Source organism: Eleutherodactylus coqui, chromosome 9 (genome assembly GCF_035609145.1).
Source record: "Eleutherodactylus coqui strain aEleCoq1 chromosome 9, aEleCoq1.hap1, whole genome shotgun sequence".
Taxonomy (NCBI): Eukaryota; Metazoa; Chordata; class Amphibia; order Anura; family Eleutherodactylidae; genus Eleutherodactylus; species Eleutherodactylus coqui.
The window spans coordinates 73,432,813-73,449,333 of NC_089845.1; the positions used below are offsets into that span (position 1 = coordinate 73,432,813).

Genomic DNA, 16,521 nt, shown 5'->3' on the forward strand with positions numbered 1-16,521 from the left:
GAAATGCATGTTTTCCTAAAGGCTCATTTACATGCAAAGACAATCTTTCAAAGGATTGAAAGCTTGTCAGTTAGCTATCATTTTGCATAAAGTGCTAATGGACGCTAATGTCCATTAATGCCATCATATTCATTTGCGTGTAAAAGGGCTCCCAGGAGCTGTTTGCAGAGCTTAGCATATGGGCTGAGCTCTGCAAACAGCTGCATTGTTCTTGCACAGGCTGTTGGCAGAATACAATGTAATCTCCCACTGAGAGCACAGCATGTGATCGGTTGAGAGATACTTTATCTATCTGCGGCTGAACAATGTATTTTAAGCTCCCCTTAAAATCATTGTTGATACGAAAAGTGCATGATTATCGCTCATCTGTGATTGTTTGGACGAATCTGGAGCGATAATCATTGCGTATAAATGGGCGTTTTGTACACCTTTAAAATGCCCCTACAGCGTATAACCCTGAAAAAAACCTAGTCTAGGATGGACTGATCAGAAGAAACATTTACATGAGTTGCACATTATTTGTTTAGGCTAACAAGCTGGGCGAAACCTTTAGAGAATTCAGATGTAAGAACTCTGTTTTCTATCATTTGACTGGGTTTTCACTCCTATAAAGCAGACTCACATTCAGATGATCCTAGGAGAAATGTCATAATAATCATATGACCTCTTATCTAAGTGCCCTGAGAACAATAATCACTTTCATCCCAATGGACCCTTGGCACGTAATAGATGCTTTTTAGCTTTTACCTTCCAATTCACATTATCTTCAGTGTAAAAGATTGGTGTCCTGGTTCTGAACAGCATGCAGATGCCAGTGCTCAGTATATGTTGGCTGTTTCAGGTGATACAATGTAGTCACCTAATGGTGCCATTAAACTAGATGGGTACATGTATGGCACTGTTGTGACAATGTCAAATTTCAAAAGCATTGGTATGCGGGTTTGAGTGTTGCTATCAGGGAGAGTAACCTCACTGGTTTTAGTTTTTCTCCATAGCATTATGTAAGCGGTGCCCAGATTGCTGCTGCTACTTCCCCGCCATGTCTTACACTGTACTGCTGCTTGTTGAGATTGGCTGAGTCAACAAAAGCACAATGAGCACTAATTTACTGATAACGAACGCAGATCTTTTTTCTGCAGTTTATTCTGCAGGCACCATGCTATGGAGCAGCAGGAGGAGCTCAGCAGGTTGATGTATACGGTGGTGTTATGGGAATAGATTCAGTGTAACTTGTATTTTATGCATTTAAACCCCATGCTTGTTCTGAGTTTAGCGGTCAGTCACTGATAAGACCAGGCACTGGACCTCTGTGTATAACTGTGTACAAAATAGAAAAAAGATCCCTAAGGACAGCGCTACTTAAATGATATCAATGTAATGCACAAAGACTTAAAGGGGTTGTCTCGCGAAAGCAAGTGGGGTTATACACTGCTGTATGGCCATATTAATGCACTTTGTAATATACATCGTGCATTAAATATGAGCCATACAGAAGTTATTCACTTACCTTCCCTGCGCTGGCGTCCCCGTCTCCATGGCTCCGTCTAACTTCAGCGTCTAATCGCCCAATTAGACGCGCTTGCGCAGAAGGGTCTTCTGCCTTCGGGTCTGTCCGGCAGCAGCGGCGTTCTGGCTCCGCCCCTTCTACGCGTCATCGCGTAGCTCCGCATCGGCACACGTGATATTTAATGCACGATGTATATTACAAAGTGCATTAATATGGCCATACAGAAGTGCTTAACCCCGCTTGCTTTCGCGAGACAACCCCTTTAACTTGTAGGGAAACTTCCCTTACCAGACTAACAGAAGGCTAGCATTCATTTTTTTCAGGTAGCAGTAGATAAGGTAGTCAGTAGAACACTGCATATGGTAGATGGAGGTCCGATGGGTGGTCCTATTGGTGATTAATAGCTAGGCTCAGAATGTGCAGAGATTTAAATGAATGAAACACAAGTTTCTCATAAAACTATTATTCTGCTCAGCTCTATAGCATGATGCCAGTACTGGTGCATCTTGTCTCCACCAGAAATAGGGGTGGAGACCTGCACAGTGACAGATAACGCCTTGTTCACGCCCCCAAAAGCTCCGGATTGGCTGACATCCTGCTGGAGGCCACACAGGATGCGGACCTTCCCTTCGGTTTAATTTTCTTACCATCGAGCTCCCCTTCTTAGTGCTGGCAAGAAAGACCTAGGGCCAGCCGTTTCATCTCCGCCTCCCACTGCTGCCCACTCTTCCAGCCCCCACCCACATACGCCAGCAAGGAAGAGATGGCACTTCCAGCGGCAGCAGCTGTCCCGCTGCCGCCGCTCATGCTTCTGGTGCTTGGCAGCAACATCCTCCAGCAGAGCGTGACAGGCAGGCCGATGGGTAGAGGCAGGGCGTAGTCAGAAGCTGAGATGGGAGTGCGGCCGCGAGGACAACGTCAGCGGGTACAAGATCGCGCATGCTAGGCCGACGGAGAGACTAACACTGGAGCCGACATGGGAAAAGACACGGGGAAAACAGTGAAAGCGGTAACAGCCGGCCTTCAAGTGCGCCCAGGGTAACACTGACAGCGGATCCAAGAGGGGACATGGGATAGGGCGGAGGGGAAACTGACAGCGGGACCTGCTACATGTGTGCATCAGCCAATCAACACCTAGGGGTGTCACCTCAATGTCAACCCGGCTAACCCATGTCTCCACCGATTTTTCAGGTGGAGACTAGATACACCAATACCCATGATGCCAACAGTTTGGACAGCATGTTCCATCTGACAGACCCCCTTTATTGTAAATCTCATAACAGCTTAATAAGAAATTGACTTCTATTGAATTATGAAACAAAAAAATAAATTTGAGGGTGCTGCATCATTCTGGGATGTAGAAATAGCCTTAGTCTCCATCCATACCAGTTAAAGGCGATTCTAAGGTTTTGTGAAAATCTGGGTAGGAATTAAAAAAAAAAAAAAAAAAAATTTATTGCTGTAATTGTACGGAAACTATCTCTTTATCTTAAGCGGACTGGGAGCAACAACTCTGAAGATGTTCAGTGTAATACAGCTGGATGGGTGGAAACGTCAGCCAAGTCTTCTGTTCTTCTTGCCACGTCATGCCCACAGTGTTTACTGTCTAATCTCACCTCCTAGTTGGCTGATCTATCATATTGTATTATGCAGGTACACGCCTATGTAGTGTGGGAATTCCCTGCGGAGGGCAGACAATTTGCACACTATGAATATGGATTCTACTACATGCGTGTACACATGTATACAAAACAGAATGATGTTGCTGCTTGCTTTGCATCTAATTGCTGCATTGCCGCAAGCAGTCTTCATTTTATGTATTCCAACAATTGGTCATTTATATGAGATGCTGGGAAAATGGTTCATTTGTGCAAACTGCACAGATGGATTAATAGATCAAGCTTTCCTGGAGAGCCTAATCCTTCTCCGTACCTGGACCGCGGGCAATCTAAGCTTCTGACATGTCATTTTAATTTTTTCAATTTTTTTTAGTTATGTGCACCCTTTAATAAGCAGCAGATAACTTCCTTGCAGCACTCTGGCGTTGTTGGATATTATGTCACATTTACCTTGGTCTAAGCTTTTCCTAAAATCTTGGGTCACTACAGGTAAAATCGCTATCTGTTGGCTTTTCCAAATGCAGGACTGCCTGGATATTGCCTTATTGTTCAGCCAAGAGCAACTGCAGGGATGTTTTCTCTCTGTCACGACTGATGTGCTGTTAGAACTACATTGGAAACGCCACATGCATCTTTACTGTGGCTTTCAATGTGATTGTAGTGTCCCCAAGTGAAACAGATATACACATGTTACACGCTTCAGCTTTAGAAATGCAGCTGCATTGAAAACTGTAAAAATGCATGTAGCTTTAACACCACCACAGCTGTGTGAAAGTACTCTAAAGCCTATGGGAGATTGAGTCCCTTGGGCCATTCACTGAGGTTGATGGATACCTTACCAGTGGTCTGGCTCCATGTGGGTCAGATTAGAAGTCTACTGTATTTCAATGTTTGTTAAATTTATGAAACATTTTAGGTATGAAGTAGACCACGTGTAGTGTTTTATGTTCAAAAGATTTTTATTGAAGACTTAGGCTGCCTGTCCATGGGCAAGTTTGAATTGCGTTCCCTGCGGCAATAATCCGGCCGCTGGGAACGCTTACCACCTGTCCACAAGCGGAGAATCATTGCGATTCTCCGCTTAGGCTGCCTGTCCACAGGCAAGTTTGAATTGCGTTTCCCGCAACAATAATCCGGCCGCTGGGAACACTTAATTCCTGTCCACGAGCGGAGAAACCTTGCAGTTCTCCGCTCGCGGCCGGCAAATCGCAGCATGTGATTAAGGCTGTGCTCTTAATTTGGTGTAGGTATATCCTTGATGAGAGCGCCCCATCCATCAGCCACCGAGAGACGGAGGTTGAGTCTATTTATATAGTCCAAATGAAATAACCTGTGAGTTCTAAATCAAGGTCAGAGCATCTAAGTTCCTCCAAATGTTTCAGGGAGTCCATAGTTTCCACCAGACTATTCTTGGAACTGCCATCACATTTAGGATTTTATTTGATTCTGTTTCAAGCAAGCCCATTTTTCTGAGCGGTAATCATTTCCTAGTAGTCCTCACGTTGTTTGTTCTGATATGGGTGGTTAGTCTCAATTGTTTGTTCTGTCTGAGGAAGGATTACTTGAAGGCAGCGCAGCAGCTGTCATCAGGACACGCCTGTCCACATTTTTTCTTTAGTGTGAAGATATTCTTTTTACAGGTATATCTAGGGTACAAAATGTGCAGCCTTTTTGGCCATCAGCAGACAGCTATGCTGTCCGTCCTGATTTGTCTCTTCCCGATGATGCTGTCTCATTCTGGCTTGTTACAAATCGGGGACTTGTCGTAGATTCTATATATAAAATTCTGCTCTTCTGGATAGCATTTTTTAATAATATTTCAGCAGTAAAATTTGCACTGTCATGTGATCTATATACATGTTCTCATACTATTTTGAGTCTTAAAGGGAACCTTGAATCAACTATAAGCACCAAGTCAGGCTCTACGGATTCCATGTCACCATTTCTTTTCATCCTCGCCCGGTCCCACATTCCTGCGGCTTCCCCTGGTGATGTCAGCGCATGCACACCAGCTTGACTCTTTTCAGAAGGCTGTGCGCATGCACTCCCATTGATCTGGAGCTGAAAAATGAAACCAGGCTGTCCTAGATCCATGACCAGATAAACCTCATCAGCAGCCGACAGACCCCATAACTTATAACATGACTTATAATAAGGTTCACACTCCATCATGGTAGTCATCATCTTATTATAAAATGTACCGCTAAGTGCTGTGCAACTTTTATTTTTTTTACAGATTTGGCAGTATTCTGTTTAGTGATGTATTATATAGGTTCTCCTCTGTGATACGTATTTGGTCTGAATTACTTTTTCAGACTCCGCATGTGAACATTTCTACTTCTCGGCAACAACTGGAAAACCTCAAAATAGTGAGGAATTGAAACAAAGTAAATTAGAATGTTGTCGTTGCTGCGAAAGCCTAAGAATCCATTGGGTTCATGATGTCCAAACCACAGGCAGTATGAACTCAGACCAAGCACATGCATTGCTGTAATGTAGGTTTTATTTTTTCAGAAAAGGCATACTCTTAAAAGGTGACTCCGAATGGAGATTGGAACGAAGGGAGAGAGTGGCCCCACTGGCTTCTCCCCGCCAGGGTCAACTAGACTGACGAATCACTCTCTGTATATAGGTAGAGTCCTAGAAAGAGAAGGCCGAGGGGCTCCGATCATCACTCATAACAGCTTTTTAAAGTTTTCTTTTTCCTGAAGTGTCATTGTGTTTCAGAATAACACCGTACATGACTGCGTTGTGTATACCTATCTTAAGGTTATGCTGCTCATGGTTCAAGAAGCATGAGCTTGGTGTCAGGTTTCCTTTTAAGAATACTTTTACACAGGGCACCTGTCCGGTGCTTAAAGAGGTATTCCCATCTGGGGAGTCCTATGTCGTCGATGTGTTCAAAATTGCAAAACACCCATAATATGTTTATTTCCAAAATGCTTTGTTCTCCTCCAGATATTGCAGATATTGACTCCTCTGTTCTCTGGTTCTTAACTGTTTGTTGTCATGGAAATAGAACACTTCTATTGAAAGAGGCCACTTCTTTCATCTAAATCTTATGGCCAGGATCTTGGGAGCGCACGCACACTAGGTTTTGGCCCGGCCACCAGCTGCTGTTGTGCTCTGCTAACTCTTTCCATTGAACAGGCGGTCTGTTTCCCTGGCAACGAGCAATAAACAACCAGAGGACAGAGGAATCAAGAAATGCAGTATCTGGAGAACGGAACATCTTATAAGTGAGTGAGCTCATTGTTTTGTGATTTCAAACACATTGAAAGAGGATTCCCATGATGGAAATACCCCGTTAAGCACCCCCTCCCAAAGATAATTGCTCACTGAATGGAGGTGGCGTGTGCCAGTATCTCTTCCGACAGACCGCCTCCATTCAGAATAAACAGCCAGCCATAGATGAACAACTGCCTGTTTAAACAAGTTGACAATCACTTGGCTTTTAGTTGCGCTAGAAACTAAGTGACTCTGGCAAGTGAGCAATTCTTGCTCGCATGCCCTGTTGGGTCTTGTGTCTACATGGGATGGTAGTCGCCCATAATCGCTCTTTCAAGTGATTTACTTGGGTGGCGATCCATGTACCACAAGTTGTCTCCTGTTCAGAATTAGGAAACAATAGAATTTTTATCTTCATCTTGTAACCTTCATGGCCACTGTTAAACTAAAAAAAACACGCATGGTCGTTCATGATGGCCGTTGGCAAACCAAATAGTCTGCCAACGATGTGGTTCACTTTGGAAAATGCAACCTATCGTCTTCCGAAATTAGAATGTATGGCATAATCAGCTGCGTTTGGCCAATCCTTGGCCATTTTGCACAAGCACATTGTCTTTTTTTTTACATGTAAACGGTTTCCCCCATCGGCTAGTTAAGTCCCTCATGTTAGTTGGGATCGGTTTGCAGAAATAATCCCATGGATGATCGCCGGACTGCATTGTGACTGATCAGCTTCATGTGTATGGCGAGCTTTACTGCCTCTCATCTAGCTTAGATTGACTGTCCGCTGTATATTGGTTTCTGACCAGTTTTCTCATAAGTGGATCAAACTGAAATGTTAGCCCGACCTGTTCTACCTCCGCCTGGGTCTCCACCATTCTTATAATAGGGTCATGGTCTGTTCTTGAGGGGAAAATAATTGTCCAGTGTCCTGACTTAAATGACAGCATTTTATGAGCTGCCAGCTGTCCACAGTACTTTTAACCATATGTTGATCTATAATAAAAGCCTTTAGGCAACATATGTTAGATTCATACAGCTGAACTAGAAGTTGTATGACCGCTTTGCCCGTCGTACCGCCTCAGTCCTTCTTGCTTCCATGCTATAATGGCCTTTATTTATTAATCTCTTTCCGGCAGATTTGTGTCTAAAACTGCTGCAGGATTAAGGCACGCAGAATTTTAGATAAATTTACAAATAGTTTGAGCCAAAAAGAGAACAGACAAGCCCATCATTTTTTTCCCCCTGAAAGTGGAGGTGGCCAGCTTTGTCTATCTTGCAAAGACCTTTTTAGGAAGCGTTGCTACAAGAAAATGCTGGTACAAGTGGCCCTAATAAAACCTAATGAAAGTTGGTGTAAATGAACAGTTATTTGGCCCAAGTTTTGGGCACTTCCTAGTTCTGGCGCAAATCCAATTACATGGGTAGGTTTGTGGGGTTTTCTCTTCATTGTTGCCCCTGATTTTTGTTTCGTTCTAGTTTTGACTGACTATTCTATGTTTAGTATATGCCGCAGAATAACATTTTTGGAGTGCAACAGATTTCCGGATTTCGGTGCACATAGTAGTGTTATGTGGAATTCGGCACGTTTCGTAATCAGTCTACTGACTAATTAATTTTTTTTTTTTTTATATATTGGTACATAAAGCAGAATTTAATTTATGGCACAAAACCTCTTTCGGAATACAATTTGGTGCACTTACTCCTTTTTTTGGTGCAGTGTAAATTTGACACAATCATGAGACTATCAAGTTCTAAAAATAATTAGCGCAATATACGCCAATAGTCATAAATAAGGACCAATGTCTTTTACATTTCAGAAGCTTTACAACTCCATTAATTGATGTACATCAATTAAATCCAAACCCTTAATTCTTCCACTTTTAAAGCTTTACTTCATCTCCTTTGACTAAGTTTTCATAAAGGTGACTCCACCCAACATCAAGAACTTCTCATGACTGTCTTTTGGCTGATTGCTGAGGGCTTGAGTATAGGCATTCATTAAGGCCTCCGTGCTCACAAAGCAGATGATGTGCGCTCACTAATGATATGGTTTCATAGTCTGGCCCTAGGATATACCTTTTTAGTTCTCTGACCTGTAACCACACAAGTGTAATTTAAGGATCTTCTAGTTAATCTTAAATGTTTCTCAGCTTTGTGGCTTCCTGGCAAGATCCATGAGAAATGGTAATGTACAGCAGGAAAAGTAATCTGCATGGATGTATAGTGTCTTTGGGGCATGTTAACGTAACATTGGGGCAGCAGCTCCATGTGATAGCCAAGGTCCTGCTGTAAGCAGTTGATGACATTTCTTTATGCTTGTTGCTGACAATTACATCTAATCCACCACAAACCGTGTGATCGTGGGCTCCCAACACTGAGACTATTTGCTAGTGGTGGGACCCCTTTTATTTTGTGTTTTTTTTTTTTTCCTTTTAATATTCGATTTACACCAATTTTATACATCTTTGTATACAACGTCCTAGTGATCAGGTGATCATTTCTTTCCACTGCTGGAACTCCCAAAGATCCGCTGTAATCCGTGAGGGAACCTGGCAGCAACTTTTTAGTTCCTCTGCATTTATATCAATGGGTTGTCTGTGTAACACATGTGCCCGGTCCGCCCAAGTTAACTCAATATTCTCTAAATGGGGTGTTTGGAAATTTTTAGATGCAAATAACTTTTTCAGTTAGCAATGCACTTCTTATCTGCTACGTGTTATCTCGCCTCTCATCCACCTCTGTATACATAAGCCTGTATACAGTACTTTGATTAGACCTGGTATCGGAGTCTACTATTTTTCAGATTGGTGTATTTGGATAGATAGACACACATAGTTCGGATACACTGCTTATGGGCTTTGCAGAGCTTTCTGTTGAGTGGTTTTGAGTAACTTGCCTTCTCTCAGTTGGCATGTGAGTGATTTCTAACTTTGGCAAGTTTAATGAGTGTTTATCTACTATTAACGATGCCCGGGAAGTGCAGTCATTTTCCATAAAGCTGAAAGGTTAGTACTAATGCAGGGCCTTTTTGAACTGGATTCCGCATACACGATGCACAGTGTCTGTAACTTTCCATGTTCTCCATAGTCAGTGCATAATCCAGATTTGGTTGGAGGGGATAACCCTCTGACATTTATGGCTTATGATGCTTCCCTTCCTGGAGCTCGGTTAGCGTATCACTAGTACGTTTTATTCAATGCTTTTGTGCTGTGACTGGGGAACTGATGACGTTTTGTCAGCATTCAGTTTTCTAGTTGCGAGCGGATACATGACAGCTAATCATGGGTGCGCTGTAGACCTCTTCCAGGCATCTCTGAACGATTCAATTGTGCATGTAAAGTTAGCTCGTTTTTACAGTAACCTTGTAAAATGAAAGGCTAACTTCCCAGATTCCAGTCCAGCCACCTGACCATCGCATGTTAAAGGGCTGCACAAAAGGGCGTCCTAGACTGCAGGCTACGCACTCCTGTTTGGAGGATCGCTAGAATAGGATCAGAGTGCAGTTTCTGTGCTGGTTCTGAGGGGTTAATACTGCGAGGGCTGCTCTTGCCTGAAGATGCTCGTATACTGGATAATATCACATTCGGTATTGAGCCCTGTAGACTATTTCTGCCGTATGTCTTGGAATCGGAACACATGTTGACTGGCGGCGGGACGTGTTTTTGGTCTGTGACGTTCGGCAGACAAATTGTATATTCAGCCACTATATAAATGTGGCCGTACACATTACAATATTGAGTACTTCAAATATGCATATCGCAGAAAGTTGTTTTCCAACACTTGAGTTTGCTTTCTGTTGACCCAGTAATGGACTTCAATCATTTTATTTTTTTTTTTTTAAGAGAATGACTGGATAAGCAATGGACAAAAATAAGTGCAACGGTATGTCGTTGAGGTTGGAGACGGACAGGTTCAGAAACCCAGATTCCTACTGGGCTTTAAATTGATTTCTTGATGCAAACATTTGTAAGTTATGTTACTAATACTCCTTTGCTTTTAATGGACTAGTATGAGAATGTTAGGAATTTTACAAAGAAACATAGTAAATGGTTGAAGAATCTTTTTTTACACCCTTTCCCCTAGATCGTTAAGGACGTGGTGGAATTGCTGTGGGTTTGGCTTTCACAACCCCAGTCTGCACTAATTTACAGTACAATACATTGCTTATCACTGGAAGCATGAGCTTGCTGTGCATTTTCTAATTTGCAGCATGCTTGTTAGACCGCCTTCACACAACCCGCAGGCCATCCACAATTGACATTGCAGATAGGCTGCGAGTACCCATGTCGTCCTCTAGCGACGGCGCGGGAAATACAAACCTTTAAAAAAAAACCAAACACTGAACTGTGCATAACTGACGGCCAGCGTCCATGGTGATCCGCAGCATAGCAAAAGCAGGTATGCGGGGTCACCGGCCGTGGTCAGAGCCACAATAATCTGCAGAAACGCGCTTGCGGAATCTGGCTCCGCCATGTGCAAGCGCCCTTATTTTGTTGTAAAGCTGTGAATTTCACGATTTGCAATCCACGACAAATGCGTATGTACAACATGCAGGTTTATGCCAGCATTTCATTGCAGAATTGCAACAAAACCTGTGTTGGATGGACTCCACCCTACAGGCTGTAATCTAACCTCTCAGGAATATGTTCACATGTAAAGCCAATTTCACCATGGTTCTGGTACCGTACTTAAAAAGAAAAAACAAAACTTTGAATGCAGTTTTAAGAATGTGGTTTGGCAGAGCAGGCTGACTTCTCATATACACATTGCTTTAGTGCTTTGTTTTTGGGCACCCACAAAACACCACCAAAAAGGGTTATCCAGCTCTCCCTATTCAATGGGCTTGTTCAAAGTTCTCAGGATATATAATAGTGCATGGAAGATTAATTTTGCGTCTGTAGCAAGTAAATAGCATTCAGGTAGAATAAAAGCTTCCTTCCAGCACTTGTGACAGAATAAAGACAACATTCATTTGGACATTGTTGACAAAGCAGGTGGACATCTGCAGAAACCAGGCAAGTGGTCCTTACTCCTAGCTGGAAGTAGGAATGGCTTGCATAGTAAGAAGCCCACAAGTATCTGCAGGTGTGCACTTACTTTTTCAGCGTGGTTTAAGTTAATGTTTTTATTCTTTAGCCATACTGAAGTTTGGGGTTTTTTTTCTTTTAAACTTTTAGCTTTTAAGTGTTTTTTTTTTTTTTGTTTTTTTTTGTACATCGCTTAGAGAATTGATCAACTTTTTATCTACATTGAATTCCCAATACCTCGTTTAAACGTCTCACCACTTTCAGATACTGATTTGCTGTTGGTGAATGAGAATTCTGTACGTTCATCCTGTAAATCTTTACATATCTGGTTCTGCTTTTGGCTGGGAAGTAGGTACAATTGTATCCAGTGTAGACAAGGCTCTGAAGAATGATACATTGTAGCAAACGAGCTTGAAGGATTTGTTCAGCTGATGTATTTGCAGTAACTGCAGACAGGATGTAATTGTAATCTCAGAGGCCTCTCTGTGTAACCCAGATTGTTCTCATTCAGTCTCTACTAACCAGTATGTTTGGGAAGCAGGAAGAATTGAAACATAGTTTATTAGAAAGTCATACAGCTTTTAATGTATGCAGTGATAAGACTATAGTTAAATAAAATGAGAAAAGCTATTAAATCCCAGAGGATAAAAGGGCCAATGAACGTGCAAGAATGGCAATATGAACATTCATTTGTCCAATCATCAGACCGTGTGAAGGTGCCACTTGACAAATCAGCAAGTGGTGGTTGTGTGATCACCTCCTTCAAGCGGCTCAAAAATTTGTTTTTTGGCGGCACGTCTCCTTGTGTAAACCTGGGATGGTGCTTGCCAACACCATTGAAACATTATTGGGGGTAGAGGGGTGACTGATGGCTCATTGCTAGGTAGGAATGTGGAATAAGACACTTTGGTTTGATAATAAATAGTAGAAAAACACACATAGTGAAGTTGCAGGAAGGTATTTAGAAAGTTATTGAGAAGAGAAAACCAGGATACATTGGCAGGGTTTAACTTTTAATTTGATCTTCTCAACAATACTCATTGCGTTATTGGCAATATTAATGTCTATATATGAATAGGTTAATTGGATAACGTGAACTAGATGAGGTCTGCTACCAATTTTTTTTTCTACCACGATATACAGATCCCAATAGCCGTAGCATATTAAGACAGTTGGCAAAGAAGCAAATTGATTGGGCATGTTTGTAAGTTTATCCGCACATCGCCAGCTGGTAAATAAGTGTGTTATGAAATTGGAAGCTGACAAAACAAATGTCAAAATTATCTCAAACATGGCTGAAAATCTACATGTTGGCAATATTTTTATTTATTTACTTTTTTTTTTTACACGTGTCACTTCATGAATGTTTTACTTGGCTGTATGTTGGACATGTTCAGTCATTCCAATCAGCATCTGTTGTATCCTGAATATATATATGAATATATATATAATATTATAATATAAAAAAATTTTTAATTGCTTCTAGCTTTCTAGAAGTTAATACATTTTCTTACAATAGCACAAATTTGGTACATGTATTAGGAGTTACTCAATATAACTGAGATGCGACTTACATTGCATAGCTGTTTCCAAACTGATTTTCCACCTCCTCTGATGTTTTTCTTGCTGATTTTTGTTTGTTTTATTTTATTTTTTGCACATCATACAATTATATACAAAACGCATTGATATAGTCATGGGAAAGGAATCCAAACCATACAGCAGTTTCGGACGCCACAGGAATGAGTGTAACTAGTGTGCACCTAGCCTTAGATTAGTTGAATGTAAGGGACAATTTCCACTAGACTGAGGAACGACAAGAGGAAATTATGATTTCCATGAATTAAAGAGGTATTGCCATTATAAAGGCTTATGGCGTATCGACAGGTCATACCATACAGGTCCTAGTTATCTCCAGAATGCCCACATGGGTTTTCCATTTCAACCACACAAATAAAGTCATGGATTTTTTGCTTGACTTTTACAGCCTGGCGCTCCTCAGGACCCAATTCTGGTGATGGGTGCGGGTCCTAGAGGGTGGATATGCCATAAGGACCCATGCTGAGAATAACTCTTTATATTACTGTAGTATTAACCCCTCATTTATGAAGATAACCTCAGAAGAAGTAAATCTCATTCTTTCATGGGATTAACTTTAGAACTACGTTAAATTCCATCGTTTCATGTAGTTATTTTATTTTATATTGTATACATTTCAGTGTATAAACGCTGAATGAACTTAAACACATGAAGTAAACCTCCATCTTAATTTCATGTGCTATATTCCATTCAGAAACAAGTGGGACTGTGTTGCAAATAACTTTTGTACCTTACCATTTTTTATCATTACAGGCGCTCTCACCAGCGTGCTAGCGCATGCGTATCTCCTGCGCCAGTATGCAAATCCCCATACACCATCTTGGCGCATGTGCGTGTAATACGCATTTCACATGCTGTGTGTGCGCGAGCCACCATTGACTGCATTGTAAAAGCTAGTTACTGCATACTAAGCGTGCAAAACATACGTGTGTAGTACACGGTAACATGAGCTTGTGTGGGAGAGCCCTGATTGTTGTGATAATTGCTTTAATAATCTTAGTCTCAGGCCTCCCTCTCACAGCCTCAGACAGCCGCTTAATTTTTGAGCGGAGTCTGTTATATTGTTGGGCGTTTAGCTGACTGAAGCGGGCATCGGCCGCAGCATCGCTCCACCCAAAAACTGAGGTAAAATGCGGCAAATTGCTGCTATTTAAATTGCGGCGCTTTTCAGCAACTCCTGTGAGTGAGGCCTAAGTCTAAATTATGTTGTTGATTAAAGGTTTTGTTTTACCAGTAGGATGCCTTCTAGACCTATCTGAATCTAGAATTGGGGCAGATTTGATGATTTTTATAGCGCTGTTTTAAAAAAATATATATATTTTATACGCAACAGACAATAAGTCAGCGGAACTAAACCTGCTCATGAGGATTGTGACTAGTGTCTGTCTTTTGGCAAATTAATCCTTTTTGCTTTTCTCATGGCTTGACATTTTTTTTTTTTTTTTAGTCATTAAAGTTTTTTTTTTTTGTTTTTTTTTATCTGTCATACTACATTTTTTCTAGGTCTCCTATATTTGAAGAAAAAAAACAATACTTTGCCTATTGTATTTTAGACCACACTAGTTAAACAAGGAACCAAGTTATTCCTCTCCTATCACATACATTGTTCCTCACATGTTCCTGTGCTAAATGGGATTTCATCACCGCTTTTTATGATATTTTTAGTGTAAGCCTAATTAGTCTACAATATACATACTGGAACTGAGGAAAGGGGCATTTTCTATGTATTCCCTAGAATTCCGAGGCATGACGAGTGCCTCTGGCTTTCAGTTCCATATATTTTAGCACTTGGGCCCTGGTGGTAGGATTATAGATGGCATGTGTTTGGTGGGAGTCCTATTACGGTTTTTGCATTTAGGTCCAGTCCTTCAAGGTACATTTCTGAAGGCGCCCAATAATTTAGTTCATATTGGTGGCCGAGTGTGTTTCTTCTTTAGATGTTGAATCTTGACCCCTGTTCTCTTTTAAAGCCCCTTAAGGCCCAGCATATTGAAGATGATTATTTGAGCATCTTTTGTTGCTGGTGTTAATTAACTATCTTCTATCTTTCAGGTTATTGTATCACTTGGAATTATAATTTACAAGGCACTTGACTATGGCTTGAAAGACAATGAGGAAAGGGAGCTTAATCCTCCCTTGGAGCAACTCATAGATAACATGACTAATGTGGATGAGACGGATGGCAGCAATGATGAAGGGTATGATGCTTTGGATGAAGAAGATGATGATGCCAATAAAAAGGAGACTCCAGCTTTTCGACATTCATACAAGAACGTCATGAAGGTAACAGCTCTGTTTTATCATAGACTGATAGCCAATGTTTTTATATTCTTCAAGGAATGCTTACCCATCCAAAAAGAAGAACTCGCCCTGCAGTTATACAAACCTCAAATATTGAAGGGGCATATATATGCAAGATACAATTGGGAAGTCTCCGTATGCCCTATGTGGTGTGGGTACAGGGTACAAAGGGTTGTTGGCCAGATTTATACATAGGTCAATGTTCAGTCTAAATTGGTGCTTGTGCAGCTTTTGTGAATGGAAAGACAGTCTACCGCTAATGACATGGCTGATGATGACGTATCCATACACCAAGCCACAAAGGCTTATGGGTTGTGTGTGTAATGCCAATGGAAATTTTACGGCATTGACAACAGAGGAACATGGCCCTAGTCTGGATCGGCAAAATTGCACATATTTGTGGATAGTAAGTCAATTGCATAGATGGCCATTGTAACAAAGGAATAGAGTGGTTTGGGGTCTGACAACCTCTTTTAATAGGTCTATCAGTGAATAAGTGCATCAATCATAGCTTTCATGTACCTTAATCCACAAACCTTAAAAAAAGTTCCTCTGATGATTAGCTGTTTGTGGTTGGTTCCTCTGTCATCATGCCCAATGGTCAACTGACTTTGCAAGGAAAAACTGCTAGTGAGTCCACCCTGAACTCAGTGAGATGAGTCCCTGAGACTGAGAGCAGCCATCTCTAGTTCTAGATGAGAGCCCCTTGTGGTGACTTCCATCTATTACATTCCTATTACAATCCTTTAAAGAATTTATTGTGGCTACATCTCCTGTTAACGGCATTGTCCTCCTCTTAACCTATTTTGGGGAACAGTTCTTAATAGCTGATAAGTGGGTGTCTGCTGCTTGGGTTTGTAATTCCCATTGACGTCAGTGCAAGCTGTGCCTGCATTACCAACAAAAGCCACTGCAATGTGTACAGAGCTGTCTGCTCCCTGCTCCATACACACTGGCAGCTGCCTGCAGAACAGCTGATTGGGGAGTCCCAAACGGCAGATAACCACCGATCAACTATATTGCTGACCACTGTTAAGAGGTGGACAACTACTTTGTATACATCAGAACAATTGTGACTACATAACTAATATATTAGCAATTAATATAACATCGTTGCAGTAAATATATCCGAGTAAGAAAAGTGTTAGTGATTCCCCTCTACCTGCAACATTGTATTATAAAAGGAGAAGTCACTGGAAATGGCAAGAAATCCGTTTGATAATGTGACGTAAGGCTT

At 41.5% G+C, this 16,521-nt stretch overlaps 1 protein-coding gene across 2 annotated transcripts in view; it reads left to right on the plus strand.

Moving 5' to 3' along the window:
- Nucleotides 1–16,521, plus strand: part of SPIRE1 (spire type actin nucleation factor 1) — a 153,150-nt gene that overhangs the window by 55,512 nt on the left and 81,117 nt on the right. For both annotated transcript variants that reach the window (XM_066579522.1, XM_066579523.1), the window contains exon 3: nucleotides 15,036–15,266. In XM_066579522.1, the coding sequence (XP_066435619.1) occupies nucleotides 15,036–15,266 (231 nt within the window). The remainder of the gene's footprint in view (nucleotides 1–15,035; nucleotides 15,267–16,521) is intronic.